Source organism: Amblyomma maculatum, chromosome 9 (assembly GCF_055883805.1).
Source record: "Amblyomma maculatum isolate TAMU_Amacu chromosome 9, ASM5588380v1, whole genome shotgun sequence".
In the NCBI taxonomy this organism is placed as follows: Eukaryota; Metazoa; Arthropoda; class Arachnida; order Ixodida; family Ixodidae; genus Amblyomma; species Amblyomma maculatum.
In genome coordinates, this window is record NC_139352.1 from 39,200,232 (window position 1) to 39,226,695 (window position 26,464).

Consider the following 26,464-nt stretch of genomic DNA (forward strand, 5'->3'; position numbering starts at 1 on the left):
GATTCCAAGGGAAGAAAAGCACAGCAGGGGGCGGCAGGAAGTTAGGTGGGTGGATAAGATTAAGAAGTTCGCAGGGATCAAGTGGATGCAGCTCGCACAGGAGCGGGTTCATTGAAGGAATATGGGAGAGGCCTTAGCGCTGCAGTGGGTATAGTCCGGCTGATGATGATGATGATGATGATGTACCCATCACCCGTCACAGCCTAATAAATTGTGTGTAATCTCGGATCCATGCGATTAGTGAAGGTGTCAGTGCGTCACTGTGAACAGCCGTTATTTCATCATTGGTTGCATTGTTACGCGCAGAAAGGTAAACTATTTCATAAGGAACGTAAGGTGTTTTTAGATGCGTTTTCATCGATCTGCGCTACGATCGGCTTTTTCTGCAGCCCAGTGATCAGAATGTGCTTAGGCGTTGACAGTAGCAATTGTGGCTTCCGGCCAAAATGCAGCGATTAGATAGTGGAGGATGTTGGCAATCCCCGGCGAACGTGACCAACCTGTGAAGCTTGGTCGTCATGAGGTTTACAGCCTGCGTAACACTAACCGTAATATTTACTTCAATTTGAAAGTTGTAGCACAATGTACGAAGTCGTGGCGCACCATTCTTCAACTTAGTTTTTGGTGCATTCCGTTTAGAAGCGTGTAACGTTACGGCGGCTATCGCAATAAAGGGTTGATACAGCTAAAACCTGCTAAATATCCTAGTGAATAGGTCCTGTTTAAAAAATACAGCAAGAAAATAGCCATTTATTGCGAAGTCATTTCCAATGTCATCTGACCGCGTAACAACTCGCGACTACATAGCGTGGTAAGAAGCGGCGCTCAAGAACGCGGCCATGTCGCGCGAATGCGAACTACAACCTCTTGATCGCTTGATCACTTTGACCTAAACCTTGATGAGGTGTGTGGTATCCTTCTTATGCTGACAGCGAGATACAGCAACCAAATTCACATGCTCGTGGAGTGAATAGATGATGCTACCATCGCGTTCGAACATATTTGCAAAGGAGTTAGTATCAGCTGAACTGGCATGACAGCCTTGCATTATCTTTGACCATTAATTGTGTGGTGCACCCGTCTCTCGCTATCCCCGGACGCCTAGCGCCATCTAGGAGAAAGCAGGTACGTTGAAAGGGAGAATACGAAAGCGTGAGCGGACCTTACATCAGGAAATCGGCTTGGCGGCCACAGGTTTCATGATCGATAGATGCACCTCTCATTCAAAGGAGGGGAACCGGAAAGAAGCTCTGCTCCGAGATTTTTAATGTTACATCACGTAACTAAGTTTTCCTCCATTAAACGGGTTTCTACTCAATTTCTGTCATCGATGGGGACAATCCGCGACTGGAAATAGATGAACAACAATTATGTTTGCAAATATCACTGATTATCGTGCCCTGCAATTGATGATCCTCTCGCGGTGCCCTTCTACCGTTATTTAAATCGACAGAAGTCGCGTAATTCTGCTAGGGCAATACACGTTGGAACATCGTCATCAGTCTAAGCATACGCCTCTTACAGGATAATGGCACTTTCCATCGACGTCCAATTCTAATACACAAGCCGCACCCCCATGCGTCCTTGTAAATTGTCTTATCCGCCCATTCAGTCTGCCACGTCCTGTTATGTTTGCGTGCTTTGTTCTCTTCGAATCCATTTCGTGGCCCGAAATGCTTCTGTACAGTCAGGCATATTTATTGTCCTCGTTGATAACGTACTTCTGGCTGAATTTTCTTGCCATTATGGCTTTCTGCGCAGCTTGTGTGTGGAAGAGAGAGCACCAGTAAATTGAAAATAAGAAAATACATTATGTCTAGTGGGAAACCAGTGCCACCGGTCATTGTACTCTGAGGTAGACAAGTTTAGAAGAGCTAGGAGATTGCTTTGAAAGCATCAAAAGAGAGTTGGAAACAATCCCAATAAATCCTGATGTCTTAGCCATCGAGGGTGCATCTGCTGACGCCATCCATAGATAGAGGTGCTCCCGTTGCGGGCTATCTTTCCCCAGGCGGCTGGTGTTCTTTTACGGAGAAAAACGAGCTGTGCCGCGTGCCAAATGACGCGTACCTCGGAAGGGATGCCCCCTTTTCCCCAACAGCGGTGCACGTGCGTTTCACTGACTTCCTACGCCAGACGCGAGGTTAGTGGGCACGGAGAGACCGTTGCCCTAATCGCCCTAGGAAAACGAAGGGAGACGATGTTGCATTTCCACATTTCCAGGCACGCTTTTAAGCGAGGGGAGAGGAAGTGCAAGCAAATACTATGCGTCTCAGAACAACCCCCTTTAAAAACGAGACCACGGGATTTTTACGGAAAGCTCAAGGGTCCTCTGTACGAATGAGCAGCAAGTCCACAAGGAAAAGGGATGGCTGGTGGCATTGCAACTTTTCAAGGAACGCTGCGTCAAGTTTCTATCTACGAATTCAGGAATCCGGCCATATGTTCTGCCCTAGATAGAGAACCATTTAGATCTCTACTTGATTGCTGTAGGATCACAACTTTTATATACCAAATAAGGAAAGGTGCAAATTTTCTGTAAGACTGCTTCTGTTGGATGCGTTACTGCCTATATCTACAGTTCGACTATTCTTCTTCACTTATTCCCTACAGTTTTCTACCTTAATATAACCGCCATTAAAAATAAGACGTGCCCTGGCGCAGTGAAACCAACGGAGCATTTTTTCCCTCTACAAATTATATCCCTGAGTAAAGAATTAGGTAACGTTATAATGACTGGCTGGTGGAATAAAGTGTCGCTGAAATGTTTGCATCAAGACACCGTTTACAAAGTAGCAAAGCAAGCTACTACGTATCTAGCTCAGTGCACACATGAGCAACGTTATCTATTTGCTGTTTTCACCTAGCAAATTAACCGCGGAACGCGTCGAGAATGGCAAAAGCTTCGCTTTCAGTCGAGTAAGTATAATTGTTCTCGCTCTTAAACAGGGCGCACAAAACCCACGTACGAAGTAATCCACTGTAAGCACAATTTCAACCTCAGATGATTATTCCCACCTAGCGGCAAATGAGCGTTATTGGTAAGCACGAAGCCTCTGGCGTCGAGCGGCTTTAGGTAAGCATGGCAACAGTAGCAAGGGCATTGCGTCTTGGCAGAAAACGAATTTGCTTATCCTTGCGTTATTTGTTGAAATCATCGCACTGTGCGCCTATCTGCTCTGTTCGCGGGCGGCTGCTGTCTGCGCCGCTAACGTTTGCAATTTCATCACGGGTTTTCCCGTTTTAGCTTGCATTCCTTACTGAAAAAATTGTATGAGATAATAACCTCACATTTTCTCACACAATCTCACTCAACTCACATAAGACATCACATACAAGTCGCATATAATTGCATAAGGCCCCAGAGCTTCTTAGGCATTATCATAACTTATGTACGATATTTTATGATAATGACGTGAACCGTATGAGAGTCTTGCGATTAGGTGAGATTTTATGAGGTTATTGCCACGTAGAACTTTTGGTTTTTGAGTAGGATTACGCTGTGTCCCCAGTCTTCGGTTGCCCCGCTCGGTTGATGTGCACTCGGGCAGTTGAGTGGGCTGCCTCGTTGCCGGGGTTGCCTGCATGGACAGGCACCCGGAGGATATGAACCGGCCGGAGGGCTGTGGAGCGCGAGGTTAAGATTTGATGAGCGACTGAGTGTATCTTCCCCGCTTGCGCGAGTTGCGGATGGCTGGTTTAAAATCGTTAAAGATCGCGAGTCTGGCAATAGAAATGCAGATAGCTAGCGCTATGGGGCTGTTTATTTGGCCTCTGTCGACTCAGGCGGAAGCCTTTCTAGGCGCATGAAACGAAATCCCGTGGGCTAGAATTGTGCGCGAGATTCGCGAGATGTTTGCTCCTTGTCTAGCGTTCTTGCCATCTGCAATCCTACACTTGAACGTAACAGGAGCGATGGTGTACTGTTCAAACTCATACTTGCCGAAGAAAGTGACAGATACGGCGCTTTTTTTTTCTTGTGAACCAATTATATTTATATGTAGCACTGCAACGAATGCCGACAAGAGGCAAATGATGAGAGGAAAATGATAAAAGAGGACGGGTAGGCTTTCGCCATTCTTCTGTTAAGAAACATCTAGGAAGCCCGCAACTTTTTTTTTTTTTTTTTTTTTTTTCAATGGAGCGTGGGATGATAGCCTGTTCTCATTCCTTTTGCTTTGACAGAGGCAGCAACTGTGTTTGAAGTTTTATGATAGTACACCACGACCAGATTTATAATAATAAAGCTGGTCGTGGAATACACTAATGGCACATGCCACTGGGTTGAGTGACTGTATTCGGCCGCATCTACGTAGGCTACTTCGGTGTCATTTGCATAGGCTTTGTGCAATGCCTTGGCTAGCCTCTCGATATATGGTACGCGCTGTTGCTATGCAATGTACTGCTCATGGTTACATTGCGCAATAACACGAACATTGAAGAATGCTAGCAGTAAAGCTCACGCCATGAAATTAAGTAGTTGCATCGGAGGTCGAAGAGTGGCAATCTTTTCTCAACACAGTGCGTAAGTACAGCCTTTGTCAAACGTTTACAGCCCATCGGGTCTACTTCCGAGCCATACTATGTGCCTCGTAATGCATTCCTAGGTTTACATACTTAGTGAAGGCAAGACCTTTTTCACCTTGCCCTCTCCGATGGCTAGGATTTTCACGATTATTAAAAAAGTCATAATATACGGCTTAAAAGCAAACCCTCTGTGCTCTAAACGTTTCACGAAGGCTGTACACGCAGAAAGTCGTTGATTAAGAGAGAACAGAAATAGAAAAACTAGAAAAACTTCAAAGGTTGGCTGTTCGTTTTATTTATAACCGCTATAAACGCCGAGACTCTCCATCTGCTATTTTAAATGCCATAAACTTGGAGTGCTTGAATGAACGCAGAAAAAAATTGCGAATTAAATTCCTTAATCGCTTATATTTTTAGAAACTAGGTATTGATTCACAAGAATACATAACTAAACACTCCTTAAGGAAGTCTCGTCATAAGCACAAGCACTACATAGAACCTATTTTTGCTCGCACAGATGTCTATAAATTCTCCTTTTTTCCTCACACGATCTCTGATTGGAATGCACTGCCGCATGATTCCCCACTGCTTGTTTCCGACGAGTGACTGCATCATTAATTGACACTGTCTGTAATGCGGTGTGTTGGTGACTTTTTGCAGTGTTTCTTTCGAATAGAGTAGTCTTTTGATGCGTGATTTCACCCCATTTAGTTTTGTATGAGTATTCATTGTTCGTTTTTTTTTTGTGCGTGTTCTGTCAATACCAATGCTGTCCAGGGTCAGTTTTTTTTGCACTTTGTTTTGTACCGTGCCTCTCCTGCTTGGACCATGTTTGATCAGCAGTATGCGATAAATAGAAACGTCGCGCCGGCGCTAGCGCTTTTTCGTTCTAACAATGCAGTATCTGCAGTTACATACCTACATCTAAGTTTAGTTTGTAGCAGAAGCTACACTACGCTACCCTTCACGCAATTCGCGGTGCCTGAAAAAGAGCGGCAGTGCGCATGTACCGTTACCATGACAACCAGTTGCTCCATTCCACAGGTGCTCCGCTGCCGCGTTTGCTACAGAGATGGTATCCCAGCAGATGCGCGCGTCAGCATGAAGAGGAGGAGAATGGTTGTTCCGGCAGTGCGCATGCGCGCACAGCAGCGGAGAGCTGCCCGAGTGGAGCAGGAAAGTCTGCCGGCATCGAATGCGCAGGGCGTGAATGTGGATTCTGCCTAGAATTTCGGTGAACTTATAAGCGTTCAACAAAGCGCTGGTTATGTTCGATACAACGCTCCCCCTCCCCCCCCCCCCCCCCCCTCTCTCTCTCCCGGATAAAGTTTTCGCTTCACATTCGGTTCAGCAGCTTTGAAGCCTTCTGAATATTTTGTTGTTTTCTCTCGCAATATAGCATGCCGAGTGCAGGTTCGCTTAAGGGTCCTGTGCATCTTCTAGAAAACACTGTAATCGCAAAATTCAACAGATCTATATTCAAAAGCCATTATGCTGCAAAATATACTATACTAATTATCTTAGTACTGCAAACAGCGTTCTGAGCGATCGCATGTTGAGTAATATTGATGTACTCGTAATAGTGTATGCATTCTCCTTGCAGGCGGTTGTTCGATCACATGTTGAGTACTATTGGTGTACTGCCGATGGTTTACGTATTCCTTCTCTAGACGGGTCGTTTGGCAAGCGTATCTGCATGCAAAACTATGCTCGGGATCAGAAGTTAATTTTTCCAGTCTTCTGTGCCGCTCGTCAGCTGCTAAACTCTTCTTGGCTTCCATGTCGAGCGCGTCTAAGTTTACCGGCGTTCTATAATTCGTTTCTAGGAAAGGAAGGGCGGAGCATTATTATTATTTTTTTTATTATTTCATTGAATGCATCAAAGTTCACTAGGTTGGTTGGTTGGTTCACAGGAAGGGAAAGGCGCAGTATCTGTCACACTTGCTCTGTGGACACCTGAACCGCGCCGTAAGGGAAGGGAGGAAGGTGGAAGTGAAAGTGGAAAGAGAGAAAGGGGAGCCGTAGTGGAGGGCTACGGAGTAATTTCGACCACCTGGGGATCTTTAACGTGCGCTGACATCGCACAGCACACGGACGCCACTTCGTTTCGCCTCCATCGAAACGCAGCCGCCGTGGTCGGCTTCGAACCCGGGAACTCCGGCACAGTAGTCGGGCATCTTACCACTGCGCCACCCCTAGCGTTCTATAATTCGGCCCCGCCGGGGTGGTGCAGTGGTAGGACGCCCGGCTACTGTGCCGGAGTTCCCGGGTTCGAACCCTACTACGGCGGCTGCGTTTCGATGGAGGCGAAACGAAGTGGCATCCGTGTGCTGTGCGATGTCAGCGCTGTTGTTGTTGTGGGCTGTAGGAAGAAGGAAAAAATTTGGAGGACGCATAAGCTTCGCCTTTAAGAATGGAACGCGATAGCGTTATCGCGCCCCGTTCTCACCGTCTACTCATTTGCTTGTCGCGCTTTTGAGTGACACAAAGACGTAGTTCACAAGATACAAAACTCGTTAACTTGTCCAAAGCATGACTGTTTGGTAATTGTTCTGAAATGCGACTCTGGGACGTAGAAGCGTTGCCAACCACCTTGCCGAAACGCGCGGTTCTCAAGTTGCAGTCGTAGTTCGTCGGCAACATCGTTGCCGATCCGAGCCGGCGCGATGAAGATCTCGGAGGCCATGCCCTGTCTATCTTATTCCGTGCGCCACACGCATGATGGCGCTACGTGCGCGCCAAGCGAAGAGGAAGTGCAGCGGAAAAGTAATTTGCCACTCGCTGAACTGCGTGTTCAGTAATTCTGTAATTTGCATGCTCATAAATATCATTATACGCCTCAATACACTTCTGTAAGGGACGTTTCTGAGACAACACCGCAATCAATAGACGCGCCTTTGTTCATTTCAAACCGTCTAGCTGGCGTGGCCGAGTGGTTAGCGTGCTCGTCTTGCACCCCGGAGGCCCACGCTCGATTCCTCCGGTCGGCGAATTTTCCTACTCGTTTTTATTTATAATGCTTCTAGGAGTTTAAAATCGCTCACGGCCAACGCCGGACGACACGGGACGACGGCCGCCGACAAGGACACCGACTGTTCAGCGACCCGGGGCCCTTAACGCTACCGCGTTAAAATGCACGGGCCTGCTGCTGGCTCTGTAGCTGAGCCACCTCCGCTGCCTCGTGCGGACAAGAAGAGAAAATAGATAATAAAAAGGAGAGAAAGACGCGTGCCGCAACAACAGCCGTCGTCCACCACTGAAGCAGTGGCGGGTGCAATGACGGCCTACAACAGGTAAAAATCGCTGGCCAGCTACCCCCCGCCGCAAGCGGCGTTGACCTACCGTCCTAGCCCCGTAGGGCTAGGAACTGCCACCCTCCCAACCCCACCTCTGCTGCCTCGTGCAGATAGAAGAAAAAATAGAGAAGAAAGAAACGGAAGAGGGAGATAAAGACGCGCGCCGCAACAACAGCCGTCGTCCACCACCGAAGCGGTGGCGGGTGCAGTGACGGCCTACAACAGATAAATATTGCGTGCCTCGGGCTTACATTTCGCGCCCGTGACATAACCCACGCGGAGGAGGTCGCCATTGCGCTGGCAGCTACCCACACTGATTCTAAAACAGTTATCTCCGACTCGCGAGGGGCGTGTCGGAACGTCGAGCAAGGCTGGGCGCCATACTTAGCCTACCGACTACTTCAAAATTGGACATACACCGGGGACCCTGCTTACTGAAATATAGTATGGGCTCCTGCTCATATGGGTCTCGATGGAAATGAGGCAGCCGACGCCGCCGCCCGCGCGCTCTCTTTCCAGGCTTCCCATCTCGACCCCCCTAGATCAGGATCTCGAATTCGAACCCGCGTATTCTTTTAAAGACATTGTTATTTATCATCAATCTTGTCATAGCCTTTACCCTCGCCGAGTAAAGGTCTATTTAAGACGGAGGAGCGGCTTCTACTCCGTCTGTATACCAACACTCTGCTGTGCCCGGCAGCACTAAAACATTTTAATCCCTCCTTCACGGGCAGTTGTCCGCACTGTGCGGAGAAGTCTTCGGACATCTACCACATGGTGTGGGCTTGCCCATCCAACCCAGCTGTTCCTCCTCACCCCAACCCCACTCGGGAGGACTAGGAGGCGACCCTGCTCGGCTGCTATGACCTGCAGGCCCAAAAGGCCTTGGTCGAGCGCGCCCGGGCAGCGGCCGGCGGCACTGGGGTCCCGTACTAGGGACCTCACCCAGTATCTGTAAGGGCTGGATGTTCGTAGATCCGGCCGATGCATACATCCACCCCTTTTGGATCAATAAACGTTTGTCACCACCACCACCACCCACCTGTCCCAGCCCCATCAGGATGTCAGCGCAAGTTAAAGATCCCCAAGTGGTCGAAATTACTCCGTAGCCATCCACTACGGTTCCCCTTCCTCTCTTTCCACTTTCACTCCCACCTTCATCCCTTCCCTTACGACGCGGTTCAGGTTTCCACAGAGCGTGTGTGACAGATACAGCGCCTTTCCCGTCCTGTGAACCAATTATTATATTATTATAATTCTTTTACAGCAAAGGAAAGCCGCAATATCTGTCACTCGCGGAATCCAGCTATCATCATCAAGGTAGACAAGCCCAAGGTGACAAAGCGCTCCCTGCAAAGAAGTGGATGTCACGAAGTCGAGGTTGCAGTAAAACCACCGACGGATGATGCGTGAAGGCGATCGGTGAATAGCTTGTGCTGCCTCGAGTTGTCGAATTCGAGCTTGTAGGTTCAGCTCTCCACTTTGTTATCATGCAGTGTTATCACAAAAACACTGCTGTGCTTTCATTTCTGTGTCCATGTATAATTTTGGTGCATAAAAAGCCCATTATTTAAATAGCTAGAGAAGATGAAGTTCGGTTTTTAACCTTCCCATATAGGATAATTTATTACGAATAAAATTTCCGTTCTGAAGACAATGCCAGTGATGGCTGTGGTGCTTCTTTCCTCTTTTATAGTGCTTAAGTAAATATAGCTTACCAGAACCCATTCCAGCGTCAGCTTGATGCTCGTCAGACACATCTGCAACGAGAAAATGGGAAATGTCATGCCGATGAAATTTAATTTCGCAACAAATCACGTCGTAAATTAATGTTCAAAAGTGTTAGCAGCGCCAATAAAATTTTCTGTTTATGGTTCGGAGGAAATTCTCACCCCACTGTTAACACTCTCTCCTGTATTCATATCTTCACTTCAATTTGGAGCATAATGCATTTTGTAGTAAAGGCCAAATTTTGTTAGTCCCATGACCGCCATGCAAGCAACATCAGCACACCCAATGTTATAAGTATAACGCTAATAATAATAATAATAATAATAATAATAATAATAATAATAATAATAATAATAATAATAATAATAATAATAATAATAATAATAATAATAATAATAATAATAATAATAATAGTAGTAAGAAGAAGAAGAAGAAGAAGAAGAAGAATGGGTTCACAGGACGGGAAAGACGCACTATATTCACAGATCCTTGCTCAGCAGCTTGCAGTTTTCTATTTTCAAACAAAGCCCAGTGTTTACGGCACAGTGCACTCATACCGAACGCAGGAAGAATTTTATCATATTCTGCATCGGTTTCCATCAACATGCACGAAATATCATCATCTTATAATACGCCTCAGTTACCTCCATAATAAAAGAAGATGAGCCAGAGAGCTGCATTTCTTATCGATTGTAAACATTGATGCCCCTAGCAATAATAGGACGATAAGGAAGATTGAATGCTAGACTACAAGAAGCGAGCAAACATTGGTGGACAGTTAAGCTCTGTCGTTAAGGGTACGACAGGCATGACGCGACGGCCTTAATGGTTCCCGTCTAACAACCCTTGAGGATTCTCGTTCTGTTCTATTTACGTTGCTATTGTCTTAATTACTAACATTGTATTTCTGCCTCTATCAACCCCCAGACAAAGTCGTAAGCTTGCATATTATATGAATGACAACTTGGAAAAAGATGTAAATTGCCGCTTTGACCGACGCCGACTTCGGATTTTCTGGAGCACGTGCCCTTTATAACTGACGCGTTAAAATGAGTGGGAAGCCCAAGCAAACTATCATTCTCCATCCAGACATAGAGACGTTCCCTTTTCAAAAAGCCTGTCACCAGCCGTCGGAGGCACACCGGGAAGTGTGATCAAGTACAATAAAATGCTTTGTATATTTGAAGGCTTTCACAAATACTTTTAATATAAATAACTTTGAGATGATGTACTGCTCTGTCGAACCGAGGTTCAACACCTGCAAGGAATTGGATTCAGTCGGGACTGCCTACGTTTTGTTTTCGAAGAGAAGGTATCAGCCAACCGCTTGGGCTTCAACGAGGCAGAGGTCACAGTGCGCCGCTATAGTGTAACCAAGTACTATCTATAGTGCACCAAAAATTGACCTTTGACCTTAACCTTTGGCCTTTGATGATAGATACAGCATCACGTGTTCCCTCTTGTACTTAGCGGCGTCCCGATTGCACAGTCTCGTATTTAATCATTGGAAAACCATGTCTGTCCATGTCTAAACATAAGCCTATCAAAGCTAACCAGAGCAAAACGACGCGTTCGCTTCGCCTAACTAGGTTTAGCAGGTTTAAACCTCAGCCGTCTTTTAGTAAAGAGAGCAATACTGAGGTGGCGGAAGAACCGTCGATATCCGCACCTTGAGGAATGTTTTTCTCCTACGAATAGAACAGAATATTTTATGTAGAAGCGGATTCGCCAAGAAGCATTCTAGAATGTTAACTTTCTATATAAATTCTATGTTCATGTTTTAACCCGGGAAAATTCTCTAATAATTGAATCTGGACTATTGCGAAACATTAAGAAACGAGCCACCTTCTCATGTGTGCAACAAACCCCCTTTCCTTCCACAAACAGATCTAACAAGATTATTTCACATCAAATCGGCTCGAAAATCGATGCCCATATGAAATTCGCTAACTTTCAATGAAGGCGCTGAAGTTGTTGTCCAGCACAGCAGGGAACTTTCAGTACTTCATATATTTTTGCTACCAAATTCACTGTACACTTCCGGGGCTCGACCAAAGATACAGAGGCGATGAAGATAAAAAAATAGCTGTGGTTTGGCTTGTGGTTAAACCTGGAGTTACGCGAGAGCTGTCTGCATGGCTACGCTTAGGTGCGGCTTCAAAGTAAAGACATGGCTTTTGCACATAGTAGTTTACTCTATGGCTTCAGCTTTATGTCATAGGGAGCACTTTTACCACTACAGTACGATGAGGCGAAAGCCTCTATCGCGAGGTGTTCCGAAGCACTCCACTTTCTCTCTTTTTTCCCTCCCACCTTCGCGATGACGCGATAGCGTAAGCTACCAGCCAACATCAAAAGCCCCGCTTTCACCGGTCCGTGTGAACGTGCCTGCGTGGCCTAGGGCCTAGGGTGAATGCAAGGATGGTTGTTGCTGTTCTTCTTCTTCTTCTTCTTCTTCTTCTTCCTCTTCTTCTTCTTCTTCTTCTTCTTCTTCTTCTTCTTCTTCTTCTTCTTCTTCTTCTTCTTCTTCTTCTTCTTCTTCTTCTTCCTCTTTTCTTCTTCTTCTTCTGCTTCCTCTTCATCTTCTTCTTCTTCTTCTGCTTCCTCTTCCTCTTCTTCTTCGTCTTCTTCTTCTTCTTCTTCTTCTTCTTCTTCTTCTTCTTCTTCTTCTTCTTCTTCTTCTTCTTCTTCTTCTTCTTCTTCTTCTTCTTCTTCTTCTTCTTCTTCTTCTTCTTCCTCTTCCTCTTCTTCTTCTTCTTCTTCTTCTTCTTCTTCTTCTTCTTCTTCTTCTTCTTCTTCTTCTTCTTCTTCTTCTTCTTCTTTTCTTCTTCTTCTTCTTCTTCTTCTTCTTCTTCTTCTTCTTCTTCTTCTTCTTCTTCTTCTTCTTCTTCTTCTTCTTCTTCTTCTTCTTCTTCTTCTTCTTCTTCTTCTTCTTCTTCCGGACATGCAAGGCGAAATAGCGAAACTGTGGCCAATGTAGCTCTCGTTACAAAAGTCAGCGCGCATTTTACTTGAATGTGCATTATGCCTAAATTCGTAAAGTGAAACGGCAAAATATTTTGATGACACACAAGACCAAGTTCGTAACGCGATGGTGTTTTGCCTCGGGAGCAGAACCACAGACCCAAACGTTTGGAGGACTTCGAGGAGCGTAAGAAACGCTGCCAAATTGTTTCATCGTATCTAAACGTTTGACACTGGCCACAGGTAAGCTTGTCAATGGTGATAAAGGTCAAATCATCAGTGTAGGAAAACATCTAGACTGAAGTGCTTAAGGCATTGAAAGCATGACTATTGGTCGTTTCATGAACATTCAGAGATAATGGCTTGAAGTAAATGGCAAATAGTGGCGGCGACGCAGGATAGCTTTGCTTCGCGGCTGGTTGGCACAGGCTCTTAGACGCCAACATGCGTTAATGACCGGCTACGGGAGCATGCAAAAAATGTAGACAATAATGATAAAAATTCAAACCTTGTAAGGCACATTTCTTCCTGCATTAGCACGTGTAGGGCAAGATTTGAGATGACAAAGATTCTAGGCAGGAGTACCAATGTGAAAGCCCGGCTTGTCTTAGAGGCCTTCCACGTCAAGAAACTTTCTGATCGCTGTGTAAGTGATGCTTCGTTGCAGATCTATGATGCTGAAGTTTCGTATCTTGATTCGTTTTTGTAAAATTTGCGGTGTTTGTGATGTTTGTGCCTGCTCTACCTTTACGCATGCTCCGCCTGTCTGTATATATGCTGCTGTTGATTCACCAATAAACAGTTGGTAGTTGCGCTCGTGAACTGTTTTGTGTGTTTCTTCCTGTGTCCTGTTGAAGTTGTTGCGCATTTCTCTTATATACTATGCAGAACCAACTAGCCCGACGACACGCTCTTCTGATTATTTTATTTTATTTATTTATTTATTTACAGATACTGCTAATCCCTTTCGGGATTGTTGCAGGTGGGCATATGTTAGTACAGAGAAGTTTATATAGAGCATATAAGGAACACACAATGACATGATCATATGTACAAAGCAAATCAAGAATGTAAAATGCATAGGGTACAAAAATGGCCAAACATATTATGCAAACAAAAACAAATATGAGGCAGATATGAACGGGAATTATACATGTATTACGACATTACACTAAGAGAAGAAAAAAAAACATAAACGTACTGTTTTCACATGTATACGCGTAAATGACAAGGAACAGAACAAGAATAGATTCGAACGGGCGGCATACCGAAAATATGAGCATAAAAGAACTTTTTGCTAATATGTTAAATATCCTTCCACTGCGGTTCCAAACTTAGTAAACGAAGATAAATTAGTAATAGATGAACTCAGGCTGTTCCATTCTCTTGTGGCTAAAGGGAAGAATGAGTATTTGAAGCAGTCAGTGTGGAAGTGATATTCAGTTAGCGTATTTGAATGCTTATTACGTGTCGGTCTAGTTGCAGAGAAAGCGATGTATTTAGCAGGATCAACTTTTAAGTGTCGATGAAGTAGTTGGTACAGTAGTTTGAGGCGTGCAATTTTAGCTCGGGTTTGAAGTGTTTTTATTACCTGTCGTTTCATTATTTCAGTTGGTGCGTCAGTTGTTCTGTATTTATTGAATATGTACCTTACTGCCTTCCTTTGTACTGCTTGAATTTTATTTATGTCTTGATTGGTAAAAGGAAACCATACGACATTTGCATATTCGAGGACAGAGCGAATCAGTGGCTACTAATTTAGTTTTATAGGGAGCTATTTTGAGGCGCCGCCTGATAAAGAATAGTCGTTTTAGTGCAGTTGAGGTTATATAACTGATGTGGGCGTTCCATCTGAGGTCACAGGTTAATAATAGGCCTAACTATTTATGTTCATTAACAATAAACCGAGCCGAACAATTCACAAAACTGAACCTTTTAAGTAACGTATATCCAATTCAGGTTCCCTCTAAAAGATCAAAATAAATTATCGATGGACATAATCACATGCCTTCAAAAGGTTAATTTGAAATAAAGCAGGCTTCTTATGAGAACAGGTTAGAGATTCGAACTTCGTACGTTCAGTATATAAGTGCTGCCAACAGCATTCCTAACACGAACATTCGTGCGCGTGGTCTCGACGAAACTTCGCCTCCCTCGGTGCTAGCTGATGGGTCCAGCACCGTTCTGAGGGGGATGCACAGGTCGGATGTAAAGTTTCATATCGAAAGAGCCGCGTATAAAGGCTTATAATGACCACTTCATTCGTGTCATTTTTGAGTCTGTGATGGCGTATATCTGGTTTAACTTTCATATAAAGCATACCATATAATAGCTTTCATAGCGGTGTGGTTTATGCGAGTTAGAAGCATCGGCGCTTTTCTTAGTTGTTTAGGTCGATTTTGGCGTATTTCAAACAAACGCTCCCCACTCTTTCTTATTTTTTAGACTCACGTAGCTTTGAGAATTTCTATTTTTAGCTACTGGAACAATTCGAGTATTATTCAATAATCGCGTTTTCGTCTCCCAAAATAGCTCTTAATTGTAGCCGTTTCAGTTGTTAAAATTTGAATGCTTCTGGAAAGAACCATTCAATTATGCACCGGGACGCTACAGAATTTTACAAGTGCAGAAGATTATCCAGGAAAAAAAAATCTCGCAGAGTAGTCCAGTCTGTTTTGTCAGATCATTACGAGCAGCAAAACGCAAGACGTCTGTCTGAAGCTCTATGGCTTTAAGGGACTTATTCGGAACCGTCCGTAATTCCTGATAACGAATAGGTCAGAATGGGAAACTGGAGCATAGCACTGAAGGATGAAGAGAAAACAAGCACAAAACGCTTGAGATTGTCACCTAAGTTTACTGATCAAGGTGGCGGCAGCTTCCATCCCGATTCTAAGGCTACGCTCTTAGCATGTCCATCCATCCAGGCCTACAGCCTGCGCTCATCAGCGGCAGTGCGTGGCGGGCCACTCGATCGGCCCCCGTCTTTCCTCCGAAGCTCAGGTGGGGTCTCCTCCCGATCGCCGTCTCCCGATAGGGAAGGAAAGGCCCATCCAGGAAACTGCCCGCCAAAGGACATTTATCTGTGGCAGCGGCGGACGGTGGAGCGCACGCGCCGTTTCCGGAACGGCCTGGCGCCAATTGCCGCTTCCTGCGGTGCCCAGGCGGAAGCTCCACTTCCTCCGTGCAGCACCGGAAGCCCCCTGATAAGCGTGGCCGGTTTTCCTCCGACGCGCCACACATTTGCGCCCCGACCAAGACGTCGCCTGCCCCGGGCAGAGAAGGCCAGCGGTAAGTGGCCGCCGCTGCCACGTCACATGTCCCCCCCCCCCCCCCCCCCATCGCTCAGCACCGGCATCCAGGGACGAGCAACAACTTCTTCCAAGCGCTCTCCGATGTCAGGGCATGCTAGAGGATTATGCGTATAGGAAAGCAGTCAGAAGTGCGTAACTCGGAACTCAGTGACAGCCGCACATCGGGGTGAATAAGACACTCGCTTAATGATCATTATTTGTTTTATTCGATAGTAGAGTACACTAGCCTTCACTACGCTGTCATATGGACTACTTGATCACAGCAGTCATACGTGAAAGTGCACCTTGCCGATCAATCTGCAAGGCACGGTTCTCCAACTTCGTTCTGCCTCCCCCTCCCTTTTCCACCTTGTACCCCTCCAATCAAGCCAATGCTGCTGAGACGGAAAAAGCGATCTTAACAGATATCGCTTTGAAAAAAGTTAATTTCTCGAATGAATAGCAATCGCTGATTACTCTTGATCCTGTATTTCCACCCTCTAAACCTCGTCGCATACGTAATCCTTCTCCCAGTTTTCGCGCTGATTCCTTCACCGCATGCAACACCATCTAGCCCTGTAGCAGCTGGGCTTTCAGAGCTGCATTTCTAGACAGATGTGCTATGGCCTGTCACCCTCTTGTTGCAGTGAAAGAGTTACCCAGTGAGGTCACGTACTACACCTTTGCCAAGTCGTTAAGGATATGAGGTGTTCGCGAAGTCTGAATAAAAAGAACTTACTATGCAGTGATTACTATTGCTCAGAAATCCAGCGTCTCGTGGTGACTTAACCCTCTCCTTGCTTGTGCGACACTGCTGATGAGCGAAGGGGTGCTGAGGCGTGAAGCGAGGACGGAAATTCACCCAAGTTCTTGGGATCTGTCGCAAACCGAAGCCGAACTAGCCCGCCTATAATTGACGCGCTAGCATGCGAGCCCTCGGCGACGCCGTGGTTAGCTCGCATGTAGTGCTTCTGGTTTTGTAGGCTCACAGTAAAAGAAATATGCAATTTAGGTGACGCTTTAGCAGCGGTGCTAGAGTACGAGACCGGATGAGCCCCGGGGCTGCGAGCAGAAATTTGCTTGTATCACAGTTATCCCCTGAATCTCAATGCAGAGCAAGCGATCCTTAGGAGAGGTTATTTTTCACATTCATATATTAATCGCGTATTATTTAAGGGATCAACAGATTTTAGCATTACTTTTTCCGGACGGGAGTAGAGCGAGTTCGGCGAGTTGTTAACGATCCATGGCCGTGAAAAACACGTAACAGAAGAAGAACGTCACTGAATGAGCACTGTGTCACCATTCTCCTGTCTACATGTATTTCGCGTTGTTTGGTGTCATGGTTTTGTGATAGTCTGTTTATTGAAGGATTTGTTCCCTGACGCGTCCGCAGCAGGTATCGAAAATCCACGTCAGCGGTAAGCGTGAAACGTTTTCTCTTGAAATCCTAATTGGCACGTCACAGACAGAGTAAAGGCCGTCCAATCCCCACTGTTTTTAAGGAACATGTCATCAAGTATCATTCAAATGGTACCGGTATAGAACTGTTTAAGCTTCATATAGGACTGGTCACACCGGTATGAAATTTATACGGGTACTCCTCCCCGGCCACAGGAAGTTTGACTAACGGCTACTAAGGAGAAATACTGCACTGAGCCGAATAATTCCGTGATTTCTGAATGAAAATAGCCTCCCTTGCCTTCTATACCACACTGACGCCCTTCACAATGTCACATGACATATCCCCGAAAAAAAAGAGAGAAATGCGCATCCACCGCGGTTCTTCCGGTTAGGACGCTAGGCTTCTGAGCCGGTGTATCCAGGTTCAGTGCCGGGTACTTTGGTTATGGGCGATTACAGTTCTCATGGCGTACATACAGAACAAATAATCACGCAAACCATCGCAGAGATAGAAATAATATAGTCCAAAGCAAAGAAAATAGATTTCAGTAGGTAAGGGACGGAATAAAAATGAAAGAAAAGCAACAAAAACTGAAATAATGAAAACAGCGCCGATCATAACTGGATAAAGGGACACTAAGAACCACTCAGTTTCAAATCGAATGACAAATTAGACATATCAAATTTAAGCGTGTCGTTATGGTTACCTTTATCACCACTGCGGGGGGTGATGACAGCGGTATCAACAACGCTCTTGTCTGCTTCATTCCCTATTACGAAACTTTGCACGCGATGTCGATATCTTTGTCAGTGTGCAGCCCCTATCTCTGCTGTCCTCCAGGTGTCAATGTATGTCAGTGCGGCATCGTGAATAACATGACTCGTACTTCTCTCCTTCCACTAGCAACTGTGGCTTAGTGCTTACGGTGTTACAAAGCGGATCTCGTGGCCGCTGGAGAGGATCTTGACCGCGGAAGGCCGCATTTTCATGTAGGATAAATGCGAAACACTCGTGTGCTTGGTGAAGTCACTGCGGGTTGGGGAATCTTAGGTAGCCGAAGTCAATCCTGTGTCATAGCCTGTGTGTACTTTGGGACTGTAAATTCCTTGTACGGTAAGACCTCCTATGGTTCCGTTTGATTGTCTGTATAGTTTAAATTAAGCAGATAATTATTATGATGCAAGTAGCAGCAGGCAACCAGACGTTAGTGAGACAGATGATTGCGGTCACACGAAGTTGGAGCAGTGTTTATGAGTATAGGTTCAGAATCTGCCACGTGCGAATACTGTGATGCCTTAAGTCTGGATTACCGGACAACAGGCATAACCGAACAGGTATCATCACCGGAAGACATGTAGGTAAGATAAGATTTGTGAGGTAACCATGTTTATTTCTAGCACATCCTCACCAAAATACTGTGACAATGCTGACGTGCTTAGTAGCGGGAAAAGAAAAAGCAAACGTAATACCAATACTGGAGACGTAGTCAAAAAGAAAAACAAAAATTCCCTTTTGGATACTATTGAAGTTTCTGTGGTGTGACTCTAGCCTTGGGTGAAGACAGTTACTACACGAATCTTTGCTTTGCAATTGAGGTCCCGACAGGAGTAGACGGCGTTGAATTCTCACTCTTCCGGCAAATATTGTGCAGCAAGCCGTTATAGAGGCCTAGGCCCTTCCATCTATCCACGCGAACAACTATGGGCGTTCAGCTGTAGAGTTACCGTTAAAGAGGTTCGTGCAACCTTGATGTGTTTGGGAATTGATTGCGAAGACACAGAGACAACGCTAGCGCTCACATTACACTAATCGTTGATTAATACAGACGTGAGACGAATGCACTTTTCTTCATAAATGTCATTCGACTATATGTCGCATCAAATGGTCGCACTTCTGTTTGTTACTGCCTCTTCGAACGTTGGTGCAACAGTTGGTTTTCTGAGACAGCTAGGGTACACCACTTCCGTAATCAAATATGCTTTTACTATCTCTCGGACATACTGATTTATACGCCTAGCTAGAGCCCTGCCTGCTTGGAACCATGACTGCTCGGTAGTGCGTCCAACAAATGTGTGCATTTGTTGTACAATTAGTACAATGCAAGATAATATTCCCTCCCCTGTGATTTTTTGCCTTTCGCTTGTGCTACAGTGGACCAGAGATGTAATGAAATACTGACTCTATAGTTACTCAGAGTATTTTTTATTTTCCTCCTGACCAAATGCATAACTGTGCTTACAAACATAAATTACGTGTTAGTATCAAGCCCCAATTGTGGTACACAATGTTGTAGAGCATCTTCAGAAGCCTCTCTATAAGTTAGTTTCTACACGTTACATGTCATGAGGTCCTTTTCCTGCGTTCCAAAGAAAGCGAGAAACATATAAAAAAGGCGCGTGACAGGGCGCTTCACAACGCCAATATGCTGCTCTCATATGTGCTGAAAATGAACAAATTTGGCTGCAGTGTGAGAGGCCACGATGAAGCGACGGGCGTTCTGCCAGTTGTAGGCATTCGGGCCTCCGCTTCATGTCTCATGACAGCTCAAATGCGTGTTGCTGGCCGAGCGTCGCGGAAACGATACAGCCTCCAAAACTGCCAAAGTAAAGTAAACAGCCTTTTCATTCTGCTTCATGAAAGGAACGCTCGACCAGCAGCATGCATTTGTTTCATCGTGCGACGAAAGCCGGTGGTCCAAAACACCTACTGGAGCAAAGGCGTTGCTTTCCTGTGGCCACATCACCCTGAAGCCGACCTTGTTTACTCATTGCACGTTAGTGATGCGAGAGGTTCGGGTAATGTAGTTTCTTTTTGTTGTTGCAGCGAATGCTACGCTAGACCACCAAAAGCGAGTTTTACCCTGCCTGTTCTAGGGCACAACTGCGCATGCGCCGTAACCATAGCAACTAGCTGCGCCGTTCCACAGGTGTTCCGCCGGTCTCCAGCGCTGCGGCGACTAGTGACGTCACGTGCCCCGTTATGCAGCCTCATTGCGCATGCGCAAACCGTTCACCGATCCCCTCCGCTGCTCCGAATTTCCTTTGTCGCGTCTGATTGCGTGTGACCACATTACTAACTGCGCATCTAGACATATAAGCCTGTCTCAAAATAACGGCTTGAGGGGCTAGTTGGTGCTGTGTTTGTGTTTGTTGCGCCACATTTCTGAATATAAGCCTGAGCGTGTGCTCTTACTAGTCAGTGGCGTGAGGACGCCTGAAAGCATACAAATGTAACCCGTAAGGCTAATCAGGCGTCCCAGACGCCGGAAGAACGTCTCTCCAAGCAGCGGCGTCAAGACACAGAGCGACAGAGACGCCAAACCAAGCTTTCGCCACTTATACCCTGGCCTAGCTGAGCTAATCACTGCTGAATTTTTCATATAACTAGATATCTTCACGGGTAATCTTGCTGTTCATTACATGCTTTCCCGAAGGTGTCTAGAGATGGCGGCATGGACGCTATGAACATACATCGCAACGTATAGTTGTCACTTCTAGTATGGTGACGTCATCGCCTTTCAGCCAATGAGAGAATTTTGTCACCGACGCCACGTAATGTTCCCGTGAACCCTACAGGGAGTATGCACCTAATTAACTGTTGGTGGCCATATCATAACGCATGAAGCACAGCGAAAGGCTGCAAGCATATCTAATCGGCTAATCATTATCTGCTTCAGCACGTACTGCCAAAGCTGCGGTCTGCACCGCAAAACTGACCCCGTGACGTTTGTAGAATACCTCCTATAATAGCGAGAAAGTGTACACATGGACAGAATCAGAAGGTGAAGGCCAGCATTCTTCCCTTTGGAAGACGCCTGCGAGCGTCTGCGTTTCTCTCTCCTCCGCTTTCGACTATATGAAACCACGTTTTGCGTTAGCATTATTAAACCGCTTGACTATATTAAACTTGTTTCGCCACTCCCTCAGGAACCGCGAAGGTGTCAATATGTGGGGACTAGCAATATTAAAACAAAATAAATTGTGTTCACTAACAATCTAAACAGTATATCAGTCACTCCTCCCTTTCAATCATGCAAATGAGAGAAACAACGCTTTTCTTAGCATAAAAAATTAGAAATGACATATTGACTATTTTTAAAGTCACATAAGAGGAGCGGTGGTTATTGCATGAGACGTCAGCTTTGTCGGCCGGTGTTCGTCTCGTGATCTCGTGATTTGGTTTCGGGCGCCTGTCCCACTTTGGTGCTTGTTGCTGTTCGTCGTCGGGCCAAGCTCTCTTCGGCTACGTGTGCACTCTCAGTTTTATGCAGTACTGGCCGCAGTTATGTTGTAGGTGTTAAGGCGAAATACTTTATATTTATTAATCATCTCCACATGTTCAAAAGTGTGAACAGGATTTGTGCGTCCGCGGTGGACGTCACACTGTTATTTTCTAGAAATGAATTGAATGATGAGTGAAATAATAATGGTGGTTCGGCAAAATACGCAAATTTTAGGCCTATATAGCTATATCTTTCGGCAACAAGAAGTGAACGCAGCCTTGAATGTTTTTACTCTACTTTAAGTCTGTAAACTGCGACTTAAAAAGTGTCTGTACGTTGTGAGTTTTGAAGTGAAAGCTTCACTACCCCATGCATCAGCCAAGGCAAACCTGGCAGGCTGTTTGACCTTGAACGAGCCATAGGCCACAGTGTTGGTGGCGGTATAGCTTCACCATGGTGCCACCTCTGCGCGCCACTCCTTGACATTTGACCATGAACTTCGACCGCAGACACATGTTCTCTCTTGTAGTTGACGGCATACTCTACTGCACAGTTTTGGTAATTTAATCCCTTAAAAAACATGTCTGCCCATGTCGAATGCTGAACCTAACCAAACAAAACCTAGAAAGCCACGCTTACTTCGCCTAGCAACGTTTAGTAGGGTTAAACATCGTCCATTTTTGTAGACAATTTGTTTTTGTAACGCTCACAATTTATACTGTCTTATCATCGAAAACCATCTATAGAGAGAGAGAAGGCAGAGAGGTTAACCAGGAAAGCTTCCGGTTTGCTACCCTGCACTGGGGAAGGGGAATGAGGAGTTTAAAGGAGAAAGATAGAAGAGAATGATAGGAAAGGTAAGGCGGCGAGGAGCACAGTCAAATATAGAAGTGTTTTGTACGCATCCTGGTATGATATAGAACAGTGTTTTGTACGCATCCTGGTATGATCGGCTCACTTTGAAAATTATGTTCAGATGTTGTTTCTATTACTGCTGCGTTTTCGTAAAAGGTAGTCTTTAATTAATTCAGTTTTTTACCAAACTTTCCTGTGCGGTTTCTTGGAGTAAGTTCGCGATTTGTTGCCTATGACTACAATATCGCCATTCAAATTTTCTCATTATTGAAAATCTCCTCTTGCTCCCCATCCTGTGAGCGTTTGAGTTTACAGTTGTGTGCAAAGAATGATATACAAAACGCAGCCGGTGGCGGATCTCGGGAGAACTGCATTGCGTCACCATGTAGCAACAGCTATCTGGAGTCACGACACTAGCGACGGTGCCCCATTTTATCGACATGCATGTGTCGCTGGCCCTGTCGCTAGATGGCGTTTCGATGTAGCTTTCTGAGCTTCGTTACCGACTGCGTGTTGTGTACTGCCTCTTCTCCCGGCTGTACGTTTCGTCTGGGCTGAGCAATTCTTAGCGCGATACGGTAAAGATCCCTTTCTTCAGAAAATCCGACTCCGGCACTGATTGGTCAGTGGGTTGTATGACGTCACAAGACCACGTGACATGGCCGAATAAACAGGAGTTCAATCAGCGCTGCTTTGAGATTGGAGGATGAGAGAAGACCTCACGGCTACGGGACTCTGAATCTCTAGTTGGACACGCTACCCCTAGCCCACGCAGATATGGTCGTAAGGTTGTGTAAAGCGGAGCTTTGTACCCATGAGGGGTGTTCTTGCATATATTAATAATAATCTTTATTCGATCATCATGTCGTACACGGTGACAGGAAGTTCGGGATAAAAGCTGCCAGCTCACAGCTGGACAAAGACTTAGACCCATACATTCTGATACCTTCCAAAAGTAGTCTATATATGTGATGAGTATACGTGAGATATAGTAGAGGTACAGTTTAAGGAATTAGTGGTTAAGAGAATGCGCGCAAACAAGGATTCCCAAGAGGATCGGCTGACGGTATCCAGTAGCGCTGCCGTGTCATACCCTTAAATGCGGAGTTTGCCTCCAAAATTTTGATCGTAGTAGCGAAAACGTTTGTCCTTCATATGGCCTAAATGACAAGTGTACCCGCGCCGGGAATGTACAGCGTTATTTACAGCGGCCTTATTTCTATTTATGCATAGCAGGTGACTAGCTTGTAAAACGCAAGTAGATTATAAACTATGTCTCGTTGGGCAGATATGTGCCGATGGTAGCCCAGGATTAGGCAACGTGGCGCGGGTCGTTTAGGAGCCAATTCCTGACGCCGAAGTTGCTTCAGGTCAGTGCTCCTTTGTGCCCCGTTCGCAGCTACTACCGGCATCACGAGATTAACCGGATCATGCTTCACGCGCTGTCGGGGATCTCCAGGCTCCGCGACAGCGCGTGACAGTGGTCTCTACAGATCTTCGCATCTCGTGCGGGCTCCGTGAACATGGTTCTCGTCCAGTAGCTCACCCTTCATTGTAGAAGGAACAATTTTGTCTGTGTTGCCTGTGTCTAAAATTCCCATATTCCGACGGGGGTTCTACGCTCACCATCGGGCACATCACTATCGTGTTATGTTAGTAGAACACGCGTGAATTATTAAGAGCCGCAATACCATGGACACAAAGTCATGTAGTAAACGGTATCCAGTAGTGTCAAGCAGTAGCGCAACGTTAATTGTTGCTTTGCGGACGTCAGTGCAGATAACGAGGTAAAACTACTGCGAATGCGCCAAGTCTGCCGCAACTCGGTACAGCCGCATTGTACGCAGAGCAGCGCTTCGTCGTTTCCTCTTTTACCCACCACTCTGCTTTAGCATTTCTTCTTCTCGAATAACCTGCGATAGGGGGGCAGCAGCCTCCATCTAGGACGATAAGGCCGAAGGGTAGCCCTGGGCCGACCATTACTTGCGTACATCGTTCCGCGCGGGAAAGGATGGTATTTATATACGGCGTTGGTGCTTTTTATGGCGCGCTCACTATGAGAAGCGATGCACGTAACTTAGATTGTTGTAATGGCGAACGTCCTTGCGCAGCTCCGCGGTGGGCCTTCAATGTGGAATTTACCCCTTCCGGAAGAAAGACGGAGTGAAGAAGCAGACATTGTTGGCCGGTCCCGTTGCCTGACGAGTTTTTCTCGCGGTCGAAACCTTTCGGCGACAGAAAGAAACACGATAGACGTCATACGTGAGGAGCACACGCTCCGTCAGAGCAGGTGGTCGGCATGATAGAACAGGAGCATTTATGCGTAGTATGCGACGAACTTGTCCGAACGGCGTGACATTTTTCAGGCACCAACGAGTCGCTATTTCGCGTATAGAACGAATCGGCGATCTCGGTGAATGGCGATATACTGCAGCAATCTATGCAAACCACCGAAGTGCTGCATACAACTGCGTCCGCTGGCGACGCGCGGAGACGTTCCACAGGCGCGCGTCGAACGTTGTCCATTAGCCGAGGGCGGCCTGCAGGTCTTCAGCAGCGACGACGCGACCGCGACGTCGTGGCGGGGTGAGGGGACGCGCGCTGGCGCGGATTAATTAAGAGAGGGCCCGCCATCTGTCCGGGGTCCCCCCCCTTTTTTAATTAAAGCGAGCAATAAATAGCGCCAGCGCACAATAATTAAACGGCCGCCGAACAGCCCATTCGTTACGGAATAACAACGCATCTCGGCGGCGTTTCGAGCGCCCTTTTTCCCTTCCCCATCCATCCGCTCGCCGCACGTCGTTCTCTGGCGACCGCGGTGCAAACGTCGCCGACGACGCCGAGGCGGCGGCGGCGACGCGAGGCCAACGCCGTCGGTTCTCGGCGCTGCCGCGTCAGCGCTTTTCATTTCCGACGCCGTCTCTTGTTGCTTCGCGACCGCGCTGAACGCGAAATTGGTTCCCTGCCGTCTTTATTTCGACGCTGCACCGCTAACGGGGACGCAACAGGACGCCCCGGGGTGCGCCTGCTTCTTTCGCGCAGTGCGATGTGGGATAGCAGTAAAGAAAAAGCAATGTCACCAGGATAGGAAGCAAATGCAGGTAGGCGCTAATTCGAGACGCACGAGCATGAAGCGGAGTTTTCATATGCGCAACCAACGCGTTGCCTGCGGACACAAAAGTTCCGTCAAATAAGCAGCGGAGAAGACGCAATGTGATCGCTGTTGCAAAAGCTTCTGCGCCGGATACTGCTGTCTCGTTACCGCGGATACACTGCGTTGCCACCCGCCTAGCGCTCGTGCAGCAGGACAAATATGGAAAGCTGCGAAGCTTTAACGCAAAAAAGTGCGCTGTGTTATAGCATGCGTATTGGCACTGTTCTGACAGATCCATTTCGCGTGGCATGACCGTGCTGCTTTACTCATCGGTGGTGTGACACGCTGGCAAGTATCGAACGCACTGTAGCACGTGTCAACAATAATGTGGGAATCGGGAAGTACAGTGCGACCCGTACTGGCATTTTTGGGGACCTCAGGAGCAAGGTTCTGCGCTGGGTGTGCTACAAGCAACATGAGTGCTTCGAGCTCTCGAGACCTCAAAGAAGAGCGATATGTGAACATCCTAGTGCGCACGCGCACGCGCACGCGCACGCGCACGCGCACACACACACACACACACACACACACACACACACACACACACACACACACACACACACACACACACACACACACACACACACACACACACACACACACACACACACACGCACGCACGCACACACACACACACACACACGCCTGTGTGTGTGCTATTGCGTGTGTTACGTGAAAAAACCAGCAGAAAGGAGGCGTTTAAAAAGAAAGGATGACACTGGAAACACAACTAAAATCTTACTTTGTGAACGCATCCTTTCCTCTGGTTTTTCATGTCCCATGCACCAGCTGGCCCAACAAGCTACGCTTCCTTAATACATGGCACTTGCATAGGCACCAACTCATTGATTTTGTTCATTGCCTCTTGACAAGGGATATTCAAATACTTGCATTAGGAAAAGTTTGGGATGGCCAATAGAGCATACCTATCTGCCTGGTCATTAGGTAATAATGCCCTTGCCTTGCTAAGTAATGCATTCGGGTGACTGAAACTCCAGACTTTGGGCTATGTGGGTC

General features: G+C 46.4%; 1 protein-coding gene across 1 annotated transcript in view; it reads right to left on the bottom strand.

Annotated features, from left to right (window-relative positions):
- Window positions 1-26,464, bottom strand: part of LOC146178884 (agrin-like) — a 169,236-nt gene that overhangs the window by 76,755 nt on the left and 66,017 nt on the right. The window contains exon 2 of the mRNA XM_084578619.1: window positions 9,542-9,583. Within this exon, the coding sequence (XP_084434745.1) occupies window positions 9,542-9,583 (42 nt within the window). The remainder of the gene's footprint in view (window positions 1-9,541; window positions 9,584-26,464) is intronic.